Genomic DNA, 18,044 nt, shown 5'->3' with positions numbered 1-18,044 from the left:
ACCCAAAGCCCCAGAGATTTCTGAGGCCTCCTCACTGACCAGTCCTCTGTTGGCCTCTCAGCCATTAGTCTGGGGTTCAAGAGATCCCCCTTGTCCAGTCAGCTGTCTTTGTGGGTTTTACCAGCATGGTCTTGACAGCCTTGCTCATCACTCCTCCATCTCTGTTACTGGGTTCCAGGGGGTCAGTTCAGTATTTAGTTATGAGTATCTGTCTCTGCTTCCATCAGTCACAGGATGAACTTTCTAGGACGGCATATAAGGTAGTCATCAACCTTATCATCAGGGAGAGGCTATTAATGTAGTCTCTCCGCTATTGCTTAGTTTTCCAGTTGGTGTTATCCTTGTACATCGCTGGGAATCTCACTAGTGTCAGCCCTCTCCTCAAAGCTATAATGACTCCAACTATTATGGTATCTCTCATCCTGGTCTCCTCTATTCTTACCCCGACTGAGCCTTCCTGCTCCTCTATGTCTTCTTCTCACATGCTGACTCTTACAGGAGGCAATTACTTTCCTCTTGGAGTCTGTCACTCTGGCCTCTCTTGCTCATCATCGTGATGTATGTGTGCACGGACCAGCATTTGAGTTCTCTCCCGCAAGCTCTCAAGAGAAACTTGACAGTGTGGCTGCTTGTACGATGAGCATGGAAGACCCCCGGTGCTGCCCCGCGCTCTTCGCCCAATCCCACCCTGTGTCCACATGTGGTGTTCGTACAACTTACTCCCATGCCTTTCCACATTATACGGAGACACTAGAATGAAAACCCAAATCATTATGGTAATTGTAAGAATGCCAAGTTCACGTTCAGCCGTTTCGCTTTTGTAAATAGAAGATTAAATGCTACTCCAGTAGTAATAACTCATATCCCCTCTGTTCCAGTCAAGCTATAGGAGCTTCTCTTCATCATAAGTAGTTAACAGGGGTTGGGGGTGGGGTGGGATTGCTGGGGGTGGAAGTTAATGGTTTGATGGATTTCCCTAAGGTGATACAAGCCTAAGGGATATTGAAACCAAGGCAGAGAAATGTTTTCTGTGGCTAACCAAGCCAGGAGGCAGGGCATAAAATGAGCAATGACTTATTCATGATCTAGATAGGCCTACACCCTACTTTTGAGCTGCAGGGAGGCCAGGCTCAAAGGGCAAATGCAGCCTGCAGGCACCGCCAGTGCAGCTACCTGGAGGTTGGGTCACCTGAGTCAGGACTGCCCATCTGCGGTGACCAGTCTGCCAGGGTCACAAAGGATCCCTAGGGCTGAAGATCGCCCCAGGCTTCTACCTGTAGGGACACTCGCTCCTACCCAGTTGCGTGGGGGTTCCCAGAGCTCACCTGCCTCCTGCCTGCGCCCGGGGCGGGGCTTCCCGCGTCCCCTTTAAGAGGCCGCATCACCCGCCCTGACGTCAGGGTGTCTCTCCGCAGCAGCCCGCGTCCCGCGCCGCGCCCCCGCGCCAGCAGCTCCGGTGGCCGCAGGACCAGCGGCGGGCCGGCGACCCTCGCCACATCTTCGCGTCTAGAGCCGCCTGCCGCGCGCGCCGCCTCCCGCATCCCATCATGTCGGTGGCAGGGCTGAAGAAGCAGTTCCACAAAGCCACTCAGGTAGGGCGCGTGCAGGTGTGCCGAGGGTGGCCCCGCGGACGGACAGCTCCTTCCCCTGCACCCTCCCTGGCTCGGTGCGGTCCCCGCGGGGCGCTATGCCACGGTCCGGCTCCCTGACCCCGTTCCCCGACCCGGCTCCCTAGCCGCCGCCGCATCTCTGCTTCCCTCATCCCTGCCATCCTGGCTCTCAGTTGCCAGCTCCCTGTCCCTGGCATCACTGCTCTCTGCCCCGCCGTCTCGTCTCGTCTCCCCACCCGGGTTCCCAGGCGGTCGGTCGTTCCCCGCGTGGCAGCTCTCGGGCGCCGCAGGGAGGGTGCCGGGCAGGTGCCTGGCGGAGCGGCTGGAGATTATGTAAAGTCGCCTGGTTGCGGTGACCTTGCGGTGCGGTGTGCCCCACTGTCCTGGGGTGTGATGGCTGGACCGGTGTTCGCGGTCCAGGCTGCGGAGGTGCCCGCGCTTTGCGCTCTGGGCACTGCGCTGGCTCCCCCGCCTTCTCCTAACCCCTCCTTCCCAGGCCTCCCCAGGCTCCCAGCATGCAAGGCTGTGGTTCCTTCCAGGAGCTTGCATGCATTAACTTTTCCCTGGAGAACTCCTTGGTGAAGCTCTTTTGAGGCCGGGCTTGATCAGTGGTCTGTGCGTTTTTCAAGTTTCCCTACGGATTTTTACTGCCAGGCCATAACTCCGTTGTAAAAAACTTGAAAATCACCGTTTATGGTTGGCGAGTTGTTTGCTAGATGTACCAGGTTTTCTGTGTGAGGTGAATAAGCTGTGATTAAATACATTTAATACAGACTCTCATAATTTAAATCCCATTGGGACAATCCGAAGGATTTTTATATACATAAAAACTTGATGATGTGACCCATTTCTTACATAATGTGTGGAATTACAATCCGTTTGTTCATTTGGAACAGGTTCAATTTTAAGATATATTTAGCAACCAAAGACTTTATTGATAAACGGTTAAATACTTTTGCATAATCTAGCCTTAAAGGTCCTTAACATAAACTAGCTATAACAGTGCGGTTTTGGTTTTTCTCACTCGTGAGAAACAGCAAAGCGTAAGGTGTTGAGACAGACACAAGGTGAACTTCACCCGTGAGCATCATCGCAACTGTCACGAGGGACCTTACCTTCATCAAATTAGCTCTGTCCGTTTAGAAGTGCAGGGAAAAGCCTTTTTTAGGAAAATGCTTCTAGCTTTCTGCTTTTGGTTTTATCATTAGAATTGTCTGGAATCTGACAACTTTTCAGTTTTACAGAACTTTCTTGATGTTACCAATCTTTTTTTTTAAAGTTCTATACTTGTCATATTTCTAAACTAGACTGAAGCACCGATTGTACCAAAATCAAAATTTTTAATGCAAGGTATTTAGGAACTTTGGCTTTGGGGAAGAAAGAGCTAAGATTTGAATCCCCCTTCTGAATTTAAGAAAGCTAATTTTTGAATTTTCCCTCACTAAAAATGAGACCAATATTCATTTCTCAGGGGTAAAGTATAGATAAATGAATTTGTAGAGCATGCATAGATATCGCGATATCGATTAATAAGTGATAGCTATTAACGTTAAGAATGACTTGGTTGGTGTCAGATCCCGTCTCTTCCACTGGTAATAATGAGGTACCTGGAAGCATCTGGAGGAGACGCTGTAGATCTGGTAACAGGCATAATGGCTGTCAGACCCATTTCAGTGACCCCTGTAAGCGGGGAGAGACTGGGGTGCAGTACAGGAGCCTTTCTCCAGGTTTGGAGGAGCTCTACCAGGGTGAACTTCCTTCCTTTGCTGAAAAAGCCCTTTATTCTGAAGGTGAAGAGGCAAGTTGTGTTGTCTTGTTCATACTTAAAGGAACCCGGTCTTTAAACACGTGGGGTCAAAGGTCACTCCTGTGCATGCCTGTGTATTCTAGAGGGTGTGTAGAGCCAGGGCTGGTGTCTCTGTGCTCAGAGCTGGGAGGGAAGTGGTCAGGGCCTGCTTTTGCAGCCATTTCCCCACACTGGTTCCTGAATCTGACCTTAGCTACAGAGCAAGTGTCAGGCCCGGAGCTGCCCCTGTTGAGGACCTCCATGCTGGTCCGTGGAGGGGACGTTTCACGTTTCTGTGCAACTGAGCCTCTTGCTTGTGTTATCCAGGGGTGGGTGGGATTTTGTTAATAAAAGAATATACCTTTAGGGTCAGTACCGCTGGTTTGGGAATCCTGATTAGGGTGTGTCCCAGTGGCTTTCCTATTAGAATTGATTATTTCTCCCTGTTGTCAATAGTTACCATGTAATTCAGATGAACAATTTTTATTGTGAAATGGGACAGATGAGCAATTATTATCCTGCCTTCAGTGAGTTTTATGTATATTGAGGTTTCATTTTATCAGCAGTAGTGTCAGTGTTCAAATACAACCTTGTTTGAACTCGCAGCTGTCTATGTAAAAATAGCTTTGGTTCTGGTTAAAATGCCGAAAACCCATTACTTCATGTTTATGTGTTTGATGTGGTACATACATGGTGTCTGTGCCTAATTCATTCTGTATGCCGTCGCAAGGAAGTCTTTTATAGGGTAAACTGTTTGAGACCCTTTCATCATGAATCTGATAGGTTTTGTGTAACAGGGTACCACCAACGCAGCGACTTAGACATCAGGGATGTCCTGAATCACTTAGCCTGGGGTGGAGATGCTTGACGGTTGAGGTCTCTGCAGCAGGAAAGCCATGCTCCCTCTGACAGCACCAGGCAAGGGCTGACCCATGCCTCGTTTCCAACTGTGGGGCTCTCCTGAAAGTCTGGCTGCTCTTAACTTGTAGACACATTGCCTTGATCTTGTCTTCCTGTTCACATGGTATTAGTGTCTGTATTCGTGCTCAAGCTTCTGTTTTACAAGGGTAACGGCCATGTTGGATTAGGAGCCCATGTACTCCAGAATGACCCCGTTAGCAGTGCCCTTATTTTCATGCAAGGTCCTATTTCTAGGTACTATGTCATTTTCTTTTGCATGAACCCAGATATACTTTCTTGTTTTTCAATCAGTTTGGTAGGCTATCGCTAGAGTCTGATTTGTCCCCACTTCAAATTCGTGTGTTGAAATTAATTGCTAGTAAGATAGTATGAGGAGGTGGGATTAGAAGGTATTAAGTCTGAGGGCTCTGCCCTCATGCATGGAATTACTGCTCCTCTAGGTTGGAGAAAGCACCCATTCCAATCTGCCACCCTCAAAACAAGTCTCCTCAAAAACATCCGCTGGTGCCCTGATCTTGGATTTGTTTAGACTCACAAACTATGAGAAATAAATTCCTACGATGAAGTTACTAGCCTTTGGTGCTCTGTTACAGTCATCTGCACCAAGACAAACACGTGTCTGTTACCTTACTCTTGTTTTCTGTTGCTGTAACAATACCAGATACTGAGTGATTTAGAAAGAGGGTTATTTTGGCTCCTGATTCTGCAGGCTGGGAAATCCAGGATTATGTGGCTGCATCTGCTGAGAGCTTGTGATGCTTAACTCCTGGTGCAAATCAGGAGGGCAGGGGAGTGTATTAAAAAGAAAGATAAAAGGACAGTCTCTCTTTTTAACAGCCATCTCTCCCCAGAAACCTCCAGTTTCTCAAGAGGGAGAATGAATTCACGAGAGAAAAATTTTTAACTACTCATGAGGACTGTGTCCCGTCCCTTCCCCCAAGTCCCACCTTTCAATGCTGCTGTATTGAGGTGCTTGCATGTGAGCCCTTTGGGCATATGCTCAAACTGCAGTACCTGAATTCACCTGTATCTTCTGATTTTTCATTTGAATATGGTGTGAAACAGTCTAGTGAGAGCATATTGTCACACTAGAACTTTTCACTTGAGAAAACTTGATTCCATTGGTGCTCTGGGCCATTCTGTTTTAATTCATGTATTTGTGCTTTCACGTTATTTACCATGCAGCATTTTCTATAAGTCTGCTTATGCATTTGTTGATTTAGGAAACATTAAACCTATTTAAGAAACAGTAAGCCTATTGACTTTATGTATTAAAATTTTACTTGCTGAATTGCTTGCTTTACTCAGTAAATTCACCGCTGCTTTGAAATCGTGAATTTGGCTTACTGCTTGGCCCAGGGCTCCTAAGCCTCTGTCATTTTGGTGAGAATGTCAATAGGCTCTTGTGGCCCTGTATTTTTATTTGTAAAATTATATGTCACACATTATGAGTGAATTTTCCCGAAGGAGAGGGTTCTTAGCTGGTCACCAGCTCCACAGAGGTATTCTTAATCTCTGCTTTCCTCCACAAAGTAAAAATACTGGGTGAAAAACTGATCATATTTTTTAGGAGAGAATTCATCCATCTTCTGTAACTGGACTTGACAGTACCTGACCCAAATGTAGCCTCCTCTGAACTAATTTTAGGGACAGCCAAATATAAAAGACATTCCAAGAGATGCTAGGATTGGATGAAGTAATGCTGGCGAGAGTGCTGTGCTTGCTTGGTGAGCGTGACTTTAACCATATTTTTTCTTTCCTTTTTTGAAAGATTGTTAATGAGGTCACACTCACCCATACACTTAACATTGGACATGGAGCTAGTAACTAAATAATTTCCCTTGAGGCTGTGGCTCTCCCTGACTGAAGTTTGATTCAGTCGTTCTTTTGGAAACCTTTTCCTCCATGATGATTCATTAATGTTGTTTTTGTGTTTCGGTCTTAATCTAGTTAGGAAAGTTTTGAGTGCCTTTCAAATTAATTACAATATTATTGCAGACAGCAAGACTTGATCTAAAATTGTTCTGTTTTGGAGACAGTATTTTCGTGAAGCAAGGGGCATAGTAATTAGGGGAAGGGAAACTAGGTCTTGTAGAGCAGATTTTATTCTGCTCATCCTTCAGTGCCGCTTGTAGAGTCCAGGGCTCTCAGGAACTCAGGGTTTTGTTTCGAATGTAGTTGAGGAAACGGAGAGAGATATGAGCAGTTATAACTGGGTAGGGAGATAGAGGTTCAGAACCATTCTAATGTTCAAGATGGGTACCTGGCTTGCTTAACTCTGAATTTAAGACCAGATCATGTGGATAAGAAATGAGTGGATTGCCTTGACCTCTCCCTCATCCTTTGACTTTTTGTTCTTTTAACTATGCAGCCTTGCTCTGAATTGTTTTAGATGTTCAGCCGGGTGTGGTCATAAGAGCACTGGAGCGTGGAGAAGATTGCAACACTTTAGAAGAACATCTTTGCTCCTAGAATGTTTGCTTTAATGGTTAGGCTTTTAAATGACCTCTTACAATATTCTTAGGTTTCTTTTAAATTTCATTATTCAAAATAGATAGAGATGCATTTCTCATAATAAAAAACTTCCCTAAGAATTATAGTAAAGGCAATTTTATAGTGCCAAGAAATAACTGAACATCAGGTACAATACTTTTGTACATACAAAACTCATTGGCTACACATACATTTATATACAAGATGCCCTGTGTCCAGTGAACATGTCTATTGAAAAAGAACAAAATGGGAGTCACAGAAGCCCATTCCTGTTGAGTTACTGCTGTTGTCCTGCCAAGGCAACATTGTGAAGGCCCAGCCCCTACGGTAATTGTCCTGCTAGCCAGTGCTGTGAAGACTCATTCTCCATCAACGGTAATTGTTCTCCCTCAACCTGTGATTTGGGAAGAATTTCTTTCTTATTTCTCATATTTGGTCTGTTCTAGTGAGAGTAGCAAGAAGTCTGGCATCTGTGGGAGATATATTACACTTAACCCCCCTACTTATGTAAATGTAGGGATTCTTTTAACTATTCGTGGCTCTAGACTCATTGGTCCTATAGTAGTTATAGGTTAATAAAATACCTTGACCAAGGCAAGCTCTATAAGAAGGAAATTTTGGCTAGTGATTCTAGAAGGACAAGAGTCCATTGTGGAGGGGAGGCCTAGCAGCAAGTGGCAGGTGTGGCAGCAGGAGTGAAAGCTTCGAGCTCACATCTTCAAACCCAAGTGCAAAGCAGAGTGTGAATTAAAAGTGATGTGAGGCTTTTAATAACAGAGTCCGCCCTCAATGACACAACTCCTCCAGCAAGGCTGTATCACCTAAACCAAGTGTTCAAGCACCAGGGCCTAAGGGGAGCATCCACCTTCATACCACCACAGGCAATAAAATTTCTTTCAAAACTTTGTTAGGGGTCCTGGGAACTCATCCAGTCAATAAAGCGTTTATGTGGTACAAACATGAGAAGCTGAGTTTGGTCCCCAGCATGCACAGGGGGAAAAGCAAAGGATTGTAATGCCAGTGCTGGGAATGCACATACAAGCAGGTCCCTGGGACTTGCTGGTTATTGTATAGTTAGCAAGAGCACCTGGTCCTAGCGAGAGGCCCTGTCTCAGATAGCAAGGTGGTTGGCTCCAGAGGAATGTCATTTAAGGGGTCCCCTGGTTCACCCCCTCCCCCAGCACACACAGGTCTCTGATCACTTTTCTTCTCAGTTCTGTGAGTTGTTTATCACTGTAGTAAACTCTCTTCTAGGCCTGACTTTCAATCAGTATATTGGTTTTTGTATTCCAAACTTTACCCAGTTTGACTGTATTAATCTAGATGACTTGATTAAGCCAGTGGGTAAGAGCTGGTCCAATCCCCTTTCCTAATTTTTTATCATTTGTTTCAGGGACCCAGGTGATTCTGGATGGGGTCTTCTGTCATTATCACATGGTTTACAAGGTTGTCAAATGGAGGACTGTATTGGGAAAGTATGGAAACTCTTTGTATGCCAGGGATTTATATGAGCCCTCTTCTCATTTTATGTGGGTACAGCCTTCAATAAGAGAAGACGTCACTCCAAATATGGTTACTTTATGCATGAAAAAGGTTCCATGATTATATGAGCTTAAAAAACAACAACACAGAGCATTTCCAGCTAGCTTTCATAGTGTTGGAAGATACTATGCAGTCTCCAGAGGGAGAAAATGCATCAATTAATAAAAGGCATTAATGATCTTACCCAGTGCTGAACTATAATGTCTATCTACCAGGCAAGCAATGCCACTGCTGCAATTGTGACACAATTGTTCTGATGTAACTACTTTCTGATTAGATTGAAGGACTGCTCTGAGAGGAGCCAATTTCATGGCCATCACAATAATCCTGGTTAAAAGCCCATAGCTGCAGATGCCGCAGGTCCTAGAGTACAGCCTGTTATTGTTTTACTCTGTGGTCATGCTATCACATTGTCTTGTAAATGTTTATGTTTTACCTGTAGTCTGGGGTTTCTTTCCACCTTGGTCAGATAAACTTTCTTCTGTAGTGGGCAGCAGTCAATGCCAAGACTTTTAAGTAGTCAAAGTGCTGGGAGGAGACTGAGTGCTCAGCTTTAAGTGGGACATATCAGAGACCCTCCCACCCCCAGCTACCAAGGCTTAGGGAACACCATAGATAAGAAAGCAGAAAGACTATAAGATTTGGAGGGGGACGCATGCTGCCTTCAGGACATGGCCTGGCTATGGTGCTCACAGACTTTCAGCAGGTATGGTTACTTGCACAAAATCTAAATAAAGCTGGGCAAAGATCCCATCAAAGACTGGGGAGATGATCTCCAAGTGACACACTTTCCCCAGGAGCTTTGGGTAGTTGCTGGGAGCTCACTCTTCTTTGAAGGTATGGCATGGTAGGTTTCCCTGTTATCCAATGGATGGGCACAAACACAATCACACATGGGCAACACTAATTGGATTTGGTGGATTATCAAAAGGAGAAAGGAACCAAACATGGAGCCAGGAGGTGGAAGTGTTGGGAGGATACTGGGAAAAAATAGAGGTGATAAATGAGGGATGCAAGGGACGTATAATTGTGTCTCATTGTATACATGTATGAAATTGTCAAAGAATAAAGAAAAAATGACATTGTCTTTTGTTGATAGAAGAAGAGCAAGTGAGGAAAATTGGAAGTATGGTTAGGACTGCCCTTGCATAAGAGGGAAGGGGGCATGCGAGATAGCATGCAGACAGCCCAGTGAGCAGAAAACAGCAAAGAAATCCGGGACTGTGCACAGCTTTAAAAAACAAAACATAACAAAAAGCAAAACCAACCAAACAAACAAAAAGTGGGTTCTACCAAGAGCCTACATGGAAAAGAAGACTTCCACCAGAGCTTCCAGGCAGGGGCTCAGACTTGGCCACATCTTGACTCCTGAACACAGAACCTGGTTGAGCTGGCCTAGAGTTCAGACTCAAGGAACTGTAACGTAACAAATGAATATTCTTTTACTCTGATACATCTGCGGAAGTTTGTTGTATAACATCAGAAAGCTGATGAAAGTAACTTCCATTAGCTGGAGCTTACAACATGGCCACGGAATGATTTTAAATGCAGAGAAAAAAAGCCAATCTGGCATACCCAGAATTGAGCAGGGTTTTGGTTAAAAAGCCAGGTGTTTGCTACATATAGAGTCACACAGATTAATTCCAGCACTCTTGAGGCTGAAGCAGGAGCAGCTCCAGTTCCAGGTTAGAATGGGCAACATTGTGAGACCCTGCTTCAAGACAGACAGACAGACAGGCGCACACGCACACACACATACCCCAAATAGAAAGTCTGAGTATATAAAAAGTTGTTTGAGTTTCTACAAAAATAAGAGTTATACTTTTTTCCTCTCATTGTATATATGACAATTTACATATGTAATTATGTGTATCGGTATACATGCAGCATATCTATATGAAATTTAAGTACAGTTTGCTGATGTGTGTATGTTCATATACACATATATGAAATTAAAGTGCAATTTGCAGAATCAAATATTTGACTCACTCACCACCAACTGGTAACTCCTTTGTCTACCCGAAAGTGCTGTGAATTGAGTGGATCCTCTTCTCCCTTATCTTCCTTCCTTTGTGCTGACTCTTGTAAAACTAGCCAATCCTAGCCAAATTGGAAAAGACAACCACCACCAGTGTTAGAATAAAAAGTGAGTGTACCTCCTGGCCCCTGTGTGCTCTTTTGAACACACCCTCCTGACGAAGGGTCAAGTTTCGCTTTGTGCAGACACTTCAGTTGGAGTGGGTGGCTCTTTCTTGGTGACCCCCATCATATTCCTAGCATACCCAACCTTGTGCTTGCGTGCTATCCCTTGACCCACTGAAGTCGAACCAGTATCTTCCATGAATCTGTTGAATCTTTTTTTTTTTTTTACCATAAACTACCTTACATGAAAGTATATGGGCTGAACAGGAAACATGAAATCTGTGCCAACTGTTTGCCAACACATGATGATTGTCATTTACTTCTACTATTCAGAGGCACACCAAGTTATGTGGCTGTCATGTGATGAAAGTTATTCCTTTGTACATCTCGCTTCTTCTTGTACAGTGACACCATGTCTGCTGCTTGTGGCTATGAATGATTCAAGTCCACTCAGAGTTGGTCTCTTGGACACTCTAGCCTCTTTCTGTATAGTGAAATAATTTGTCTGTTTCCCAAATTTGACAGTTGCTTTGATCAATATAGTTGCTGGTGTGAGCTAATACGTGGATATTGTTTTAAACTGGCACTTAGTTTTATTTACAATGTTGACTTCATTAGGATTCTTCAGCTGGATTCTCTTAGATGTAAGGAGGACTTGATCATGGACAATGGCTCAGGAGACTACAATGGCCCAGAAATCCTAAATTATGCGCTGGGTGGTGAACTGGAGACTAGGGAAGCTGAGTTTTTAGTTTAGTCTAAATAGAGACCCAGGAACCCTGATAGCCAAGGGTGTAACCTAACCATCTAAAGCAGAGGACCAAACCTTAGCTGGTTTTAAAGCTTTGGAACCAAAGGACTCCCGAGCCTGCAGTTCTGGTGTATGGAGGCAGAATATGATGTTCTAGAAGAGTTCAGGCTCTAGAAAAGGATAAAGTCCCTTTATTCTGCCCTTTTCTTCTATCCAGATTCATAAGGGATTGGATGACTTTACTTTAGTCTGTGTAAAATGATAATGTATTCAAGGAAACTCCCTCTGAGACATACCTAGAAGTATGTAATGTTTTATCAGCTGAGTTTCTGCTGATTTGATATGTAAAAGTAACCATTATGCTGACTTAATTTAAAAACAGATCGTTTTGGCATTTATTTATTTGTTTTGTGGGAGTGTGAGATTTCCGAATGTTAACCAAGCTGCCCTGGAACTCAGAATTCTTTTGTCTCCACCTACAGTAGCTGGAACTACTTGGATATGACATGAAATGATACTGCAGCATATCACTGAACCCAGCCACCGTGTCATTTTCACAAAGAAGCCATTTATTAAAAATAATACCATATACTAATATAGTCTTACTTGAGTAAATATGTGCTTTGAATTTTATTCTGCCTTTGTTAAACTATATTAGCAAAAGGAGACACTAGCAACATCCTGAGACTTTCAAGAAGTAAAAAAGCAGAAGAGAGCGCTGAAGGGATAGCACAATTACCGAAAGATAGAGTGCTATTGCGGTCATGGTATTATGCAGTATTTGGCTTTGGTCCCATCTTCCTGGCCAAAGACTCTTAAAAACTCTTGGATTTTCTGCAGAGTTAAAGCCCCCCCCTCAATGAAATGACTGGTGACTGGGGGCCCTTTACAGGTTCCAGATGTAGGGGTAATTTAAGGCTGGAGAACGGAGGTCCTAACCTCTAGGGAGGGGGAAGGGACTGAAGGTTAAGTTGATAATCAGTGGCAAAGGATTTAGTCAGCCACAGTCTACTTACAGAAGCCTTCAGAAAATGAAGCACCCCAGTGTTTGGAAGGACTCCCGATGCTGGCCCTGCGGAGTTTGCTGGAGGGTGCTGTGTGGAGAGACCCCACCGCGCTGACCTGCTCCCTCAACTCGTGCTGGGCACCTCTTTTGTAGGCCTGGTCATCTGTAGTCTGTGTGTTATTCTTTGAAGTGAACAATTGTTAAGTAAGCATTTTCAGGTTTCTGAGAGATAGTCGTCTACCAAACTATTGAAACCCAGGCACAGAACACTGGCAACTGTGGCTTGCCTATTTTAATTAATTGTTTTACTTATTTGTTTGTCATTGAAAATAGATTTTTTAAAGCTTTCACAGAACACATCCAGATTATAGTTTCTCCTCCTTCTACTCCTCCCTGACCCTCCCCACCTCTCCCGTACAGATCCACTCCCTTTTCGGTTCTCATTAGGAAACAGGCTTCTAAAAATAATAATAAGACAATAAAAATTAACACATCAGAAGTGGGCAAAACAAATAGAAAGAAAAGAGCCCAAGGGAAGGCACAAGACACAGAAACCCACTCATCTGTACACCCAGGAATCCCATAAAAACAGTAAATTGGAAGCCGTAATGCGTATGCAAAGGACCTATAAGGTAAAGAGAGAGAAGAAAACATATAAAATAAAAAATAAAGTAAAACATAGCAAGATTAAAAAAAGACAAAACCTTAACATGACATTATGAGCCAAGGACCCTCCAAAGATGCCATTGGGTTCATTTTCTGCTGGCCGTCTACTGCTGGGCATGCAGTCTACTCTTAAGAGTAGTTTGTTTCCCCAGTGAGATTCCCTTGGAGGAAACTAAGTGGTTTAATTTGCAAGTGGTTATCTATTGGAGATTGCTTCTGGGTTAGGGGTGGGGGCATGTGCCCACTTCTCTCATTTGGGGATTCCCATGGGCCCCTTTGGCCAACAACTCAATTAGATGTAACATAATCCTGGTATTTGAAGGTTTATTTGGTGACAGGAGATGGCCAATTGGGGATCTGTCTTCTTCATTATTTGGTGATTTCATTTATATTGCATACATATGCATATATATCTATATTTAAACATTAGGAAGCTTCTATCATATTAGTTTTCCATACTACTTTCAAAAGGCCCTTAAATTTAGCTGTCTCTCCCTTTATCCCCTCCCTTGACACACTCTTGATTCCATTTCTCTGCTTGATCCTCTAGTTCCAATCATCCCCCTGCCCCCTGCAGTAACTATCCTATTTACCTTTCTTAGGGAGCTCTGTCTGTCCTTCCTAGTCCCTTACAGTATGCCTAACGTTTGGGGGTTCCATGGATTGTAACTTGGTTATCACTGACTTAGCAGCTAATATCCACATATAAGTGAATATATATTGTATTTGTCTTTCTGGGTCTGGGTTACCTCACTCAGGATGGTTTTCTTCTAGTTCCACTCATTTACCTGTGGATTTCATTTTTTGGTATTTGACTGAGTAATACTCCATTGCGTGAATGTACCACATTCTCTTTATCCATTCTTCTGTTGAGGGACATCAAGGTTGTTTCCAGTTTCTAGCTATTGTGAATAGAGCAGCAGCTAATGTGGTTGAGCAAGTGTCTGTGTGGTAGGATGACATGCCCTTTGGGTATATGCCCAAGAGTGCTATAACTGGATCAATTCCCATCTTCCAGAGTTATCACCATGCTGATTTCTGAGATGGCTGGGCAAGTTTGCAGTTCTGCCAACAATGGGTAACTGTTCTTGCTCCACATCCTCGCCAACAACAGGTGTCATTTGTGGTTTTGATCTTAGCCATTCTGAGAGATGTAAGATGAAATCTCAAGGTAGTTTTGATTTGTATTTCTCTGAAAACTAAGGGGTTGAATATTTCTTTAAATGTTTCTCAGCCATTTGAGTTTTCTCTTTTGAGAATACTCTATTTAGATCTGTATATAATTTTATAATTGGGTTATTTGTTTCCTTGATATTCATTTTTGAATTCTTTATATATTTTGAATATTAGTCCTCTTTCTGTGTAGTTGGTAAAAATCTTCCCATTCTGTATGCTGCCACTTCGTCCAAATGATGATGCCCTTTACTAAACAAAGGCTTATCAGTTTCATTAAGTCCCATTTATTAATTGTTGATCAGAAATCGTTTTCTGTGCCAGTGAGGCTGAGCGTATTTTTCACTTCCTTTCTTTTCTATCATGTTCAATGTATGTGGTTTTATAGTGATGCCTTGATTATCTGTAGTTGAGTTTTGTGCATGGTAATAAGTATGGGTCAATTTGCAGCCTTCTGCATGATGCTGTCCATTCTGACCAGAACCATTTGTTGAAGATCATTTTTTTTCCAGTGTATATTTCTGGCTTCTTTGTTAAAAAAAAGCAAAATGAAACAGAACAAATACAGGTGTCCACAGTTGTGTTGATTTGTGTCTTTTTTTTATCAATTTGATTCCATTGATTGACATATCTGTTTTTATGCCAATACCATGCTGTTTTTTTTTTTTTTTTTTTTTTACCATAGCTCTGTAGTACAACTTGAAATCAGGGATGGTCATACTTCTAGCAGTTCTTATATTGTTAAGGATTGTTTTATTATTTTAGCTGTTCTTTGTGTGTGTTTCCATGTAAAGCTGAATATTATCTTTTCAAGATGTGTGAAGAATTGTGTTGTAAATTTGACGGGTATTGCATTCAGTCTGTAGATTGGTTTTGGTAGGAGTGACATTTTTGTTTTATCTTTCTGTCTTTTGGTATTTTCTTCAGTTTCTTTCTTCAATATCTTTAAGTATTTTTTATCATACAAGTCTTTCATTTGCTTTGTTAGATTTATCATAAGACATTTTATGTATTATTTGATGTCATTGTGAAAGGTGTTGTTTCCCTGATTTTTTCCTCAGTCCATTTGTAATTTGTATATAGTAGGGCTACTGATTTTTGTATGCAGCTATTTTGTTAAAAGTTTTTTATCAGCTGTAGGAGTTCCCTGGTAGAGTTTTATGGAGCCTTATGTATGCTATCATAACATCTGCAAAGAAGATTTTTGACTTCTTTTCCAATTTATATCACTTTGATTTCCTTCAGCTGTCTCACTAAGAGTGTAAATACTATATTGAATAGGTATAGAGAGAGTGGACATTCTTGTCATGTTCCTGTGAGTCTCTCCATTTGAGACAACTGTGGTTTACACCTGGATGGTGAGAAGCACAGTGTCTAACATGTTCAGGTGATTGGTATCAGATAGGCAGGGACAGCCTGGTGGGATCTGATAGTCTCTCCAGATAAGGTCAGAGTGAGTTGAGTGAGAAGATCCAATGGTATTTTCTTTAGAAACATCTCTTGCTTGTGGTAAGAAATCTACAGATATCCCAAGATGAGGTCACATGAAGTCCGTATTGAGTGTAGTAAGAGTTCAGGAAGAGAAAAGTCCTTGCTTTTTCTCTGTCCTTAAAAGGGTACCAGTCTGCCTTTTCTGTAGCACTCATGACATGTTCCTCCCACTGCTTGAGGTTATAAATGGTTCACTGTCCTCTGACCATCAGGGAGTTTTCTATTTATATCAGTTGATTATCACTAAAGAAAAGGTTAATTGTTTAGAGTAGCATGTGTCACTAGTTCAGAAGAGAGTTGGAAGGTGAGCATCAAGACAAACTCTTAGGCTAATTTAGAATGTGTGTGAGGCCACCAGTCACTAGGAGGTATAGAGTGTGGTCAGGAGGAGCCCAGTGTGGAAGCTGGGGGCGTGGGTTCCCATTCTGAGTGTGTTTACAGCCCTAGAGCAGTCATTAGACACTGATTGTGAGTGCATGCCTCCCATACCCCCTTCCCCGCTTCCTCAGCTCCATAGCTGGGGTAATAGAGATTTTTTTTTACGTTTGTACCTTAGGCTTCCTTCCAGTGTTAAGTCTTTGTTATTTGAGATCTAGATGACATTTTGTTGCTATTGTTGTTTGTATGCTCATTCCTCCTGTGGGGCTCCCCTCAAGCATCTTTGTCAGGGGCATGAGAGGTAGCTGTAATGGGCCACACCTCCAGCCCTGTAGTGATCTAAAGAGCAAATCTAAAATTGTGCTTCTGATTAAAGCTCTTCAGTGACTCTTTGTGGCTCCCAGCATTGAGCCTCTATAGACCCCACTGGGGGATTTGGAGCCACTATTGACTGATTGCCTCATCTCTCTTAGCCCTGTGTCTCGCTATACTAATGTTACTGAGCTTTTCACAACTTTGTCAAAAGATGCTCGTTCTGCAGAGTGGGTGTTCTTGCATTGCAACCTTTCTTCTAGACATTTTCTTCCTGTGCTCTATATTATACTTCTCCTTAAAAGTCTTAGCTTGATATCATCTCGGGATACTTACCCATCCCACATTTAGTGTGGGTCAAAAGCCCGTCGATATTCAATGGAAATTGCTCATAGTAGCTCTTCAAGTAGATCACTTGACACACTATTCTGAAATCATCACTTCCCTTGTTGGTATCCTCCAGGGAGCTCATCTATTTGTTCTTCATTATATACCAAGTGCCTGCCCTATAGTAGACTTCCAACTGATGTTTGCTGAATGAATCTGTATTTCCGGTTTCTTTTCTTTAATGGTTATAAATTAAAGTTGTATCTAAGGATGTATTTATTATTACTTATATATTATGTGACAATAACTTTTTACTTAGATGTTACAACATACCTTCATAAAGTTGTAAGTTTAAAATAAGCTTTTGTAATTGTACAAATAGTTAGTTAGGCAATGTTTAAGGTCCTCCACTACCCATGAAACCTCATGAGGCTACAGCATTATTAACTCCCTTTTTATAGTTGAGGAAAATGAAGTTGGGAGATGTTAGTGTCCAAGATTACACGGCTTCTTCAATGGTGGAGTTAGGTGTTGAAGCTACACCTGCTACATCTGTCATGAGTCCTGTTGGAGCTTGATGTCAAACCAGAAAACATCTGAAAGCTGTTAGTAATCAGTAAGAAAATGAGAACCTTTGCTATAAAAAGTATACAGCTTGCAAAGGCAGTAAACCAGAATACTACAAGGCCTGGGGTTAAAATGCAAAAGTCATGGGAATCCCATGTCAGTTTTCATTGTTTAGGTGGACAGAGATGAAAAGGATGACACCACTGTAAGTTAGGGAGACTATCTTTTTTTTATCTTTATTTTTTTTTATTTTCCAGTTTAAATTTAGATAAGAAACGAGGCTGCTTCACAAGTCAGTTCCAGGTCCCTCTCCCATTCCCTCCCCTCCTCCTGTGCCCTCCCCCCAACCTCCCCCCCCCGTTATCCCCTCATTCCCCCAGGGAGGGTGAGGCCCTCCATGGGGGGTGTCCATAGTCTGTCATTTCATATAGGGCAGGGCCTAGACCCTTCCTAGGGAGACTATCTTAATGTGGCTGTATAGTTTGCCATGGGGAATTGAAGCAGAGTTATGCTTATGTAGCTCAGGCTGTCCTCAAACTTGTGGTCAGCCTGCCTCTGCCTCTGGAGTTCCAGCATTCCCCTGGAAGCTGTAGGTTCCTGTTGGTGGAGAGTACAGACCCGGTAATGTGCCTGCACACCAGTGACTCTCTTCTCATCCTTGTGACATCAAGCCTATCAACTGAAAACCAGTGTGTAAACATGTAAGACTGGGAACAAGATTATTCACTGTAGAAGTTACCGTGGGAATTGAAACAGCACAAATACCAGACACAGAGGAACTAAATCCCAGTGTCTATTTTAAAAAATTCCTGTAGCTTTTTTATCCACAGAGAAATATTTATTGGTATAAGAAAGTATTCAAAATTATTATTAACTAAC

The 18,044-nt window shown here is 42.8% G+C and overlaps 1 protein-coding gene across 1 annotated transcript in view; it reads left to right on the top strand.

The window, feature by feature from the left end:
- Nucleotides 1–1,427: 1,427 nt before the first annotated feature.
- The window catches only part of Sh3gl2 (SH3 domain containing GRB2 like 2, endophilin A1), a 184,923-nt gene continuing 168,306 nt past the window's right edge, over nucleotides 1,428–18,044 (top strand). Inside the window, exon 1 of the mRNA XM_040757204.1 lies at nucleotides 1,428–1,592. Within this exon, the coding sequence (XP_040613138.1) occupies nucleotides 1,548–1,592 (45 nt within the window). The 5' untranslated portion in view covers nucleotides 1,428–1,547. The remainder of the gene's footprint in view (nucleotides 1,593–18,044) is intronic.

The sequence above is a fragment of the Mesocricetus auratus genome, unplaced genomic scaffold (genome assembly GCF_017639785.1).
Source record: "Mesocricetus auratus isolate SY011 unplaced genomic scaffold, BCM_Maur_2.0 Super-Scaffold_100014, whole genome shotgun sequence".
Taxonomy (NCBI): Eukaryota; Metazoa; Chordata; class Mammalia; order Rodentia; family Cricetidae; genus Mesocricetus; species Mesocricetus auratus.
The sequence above is the reverse complement of the archived record's forward strand: the minus strand, read 5'-3'. Positions and strand labels throughout refer to the sequence as shown.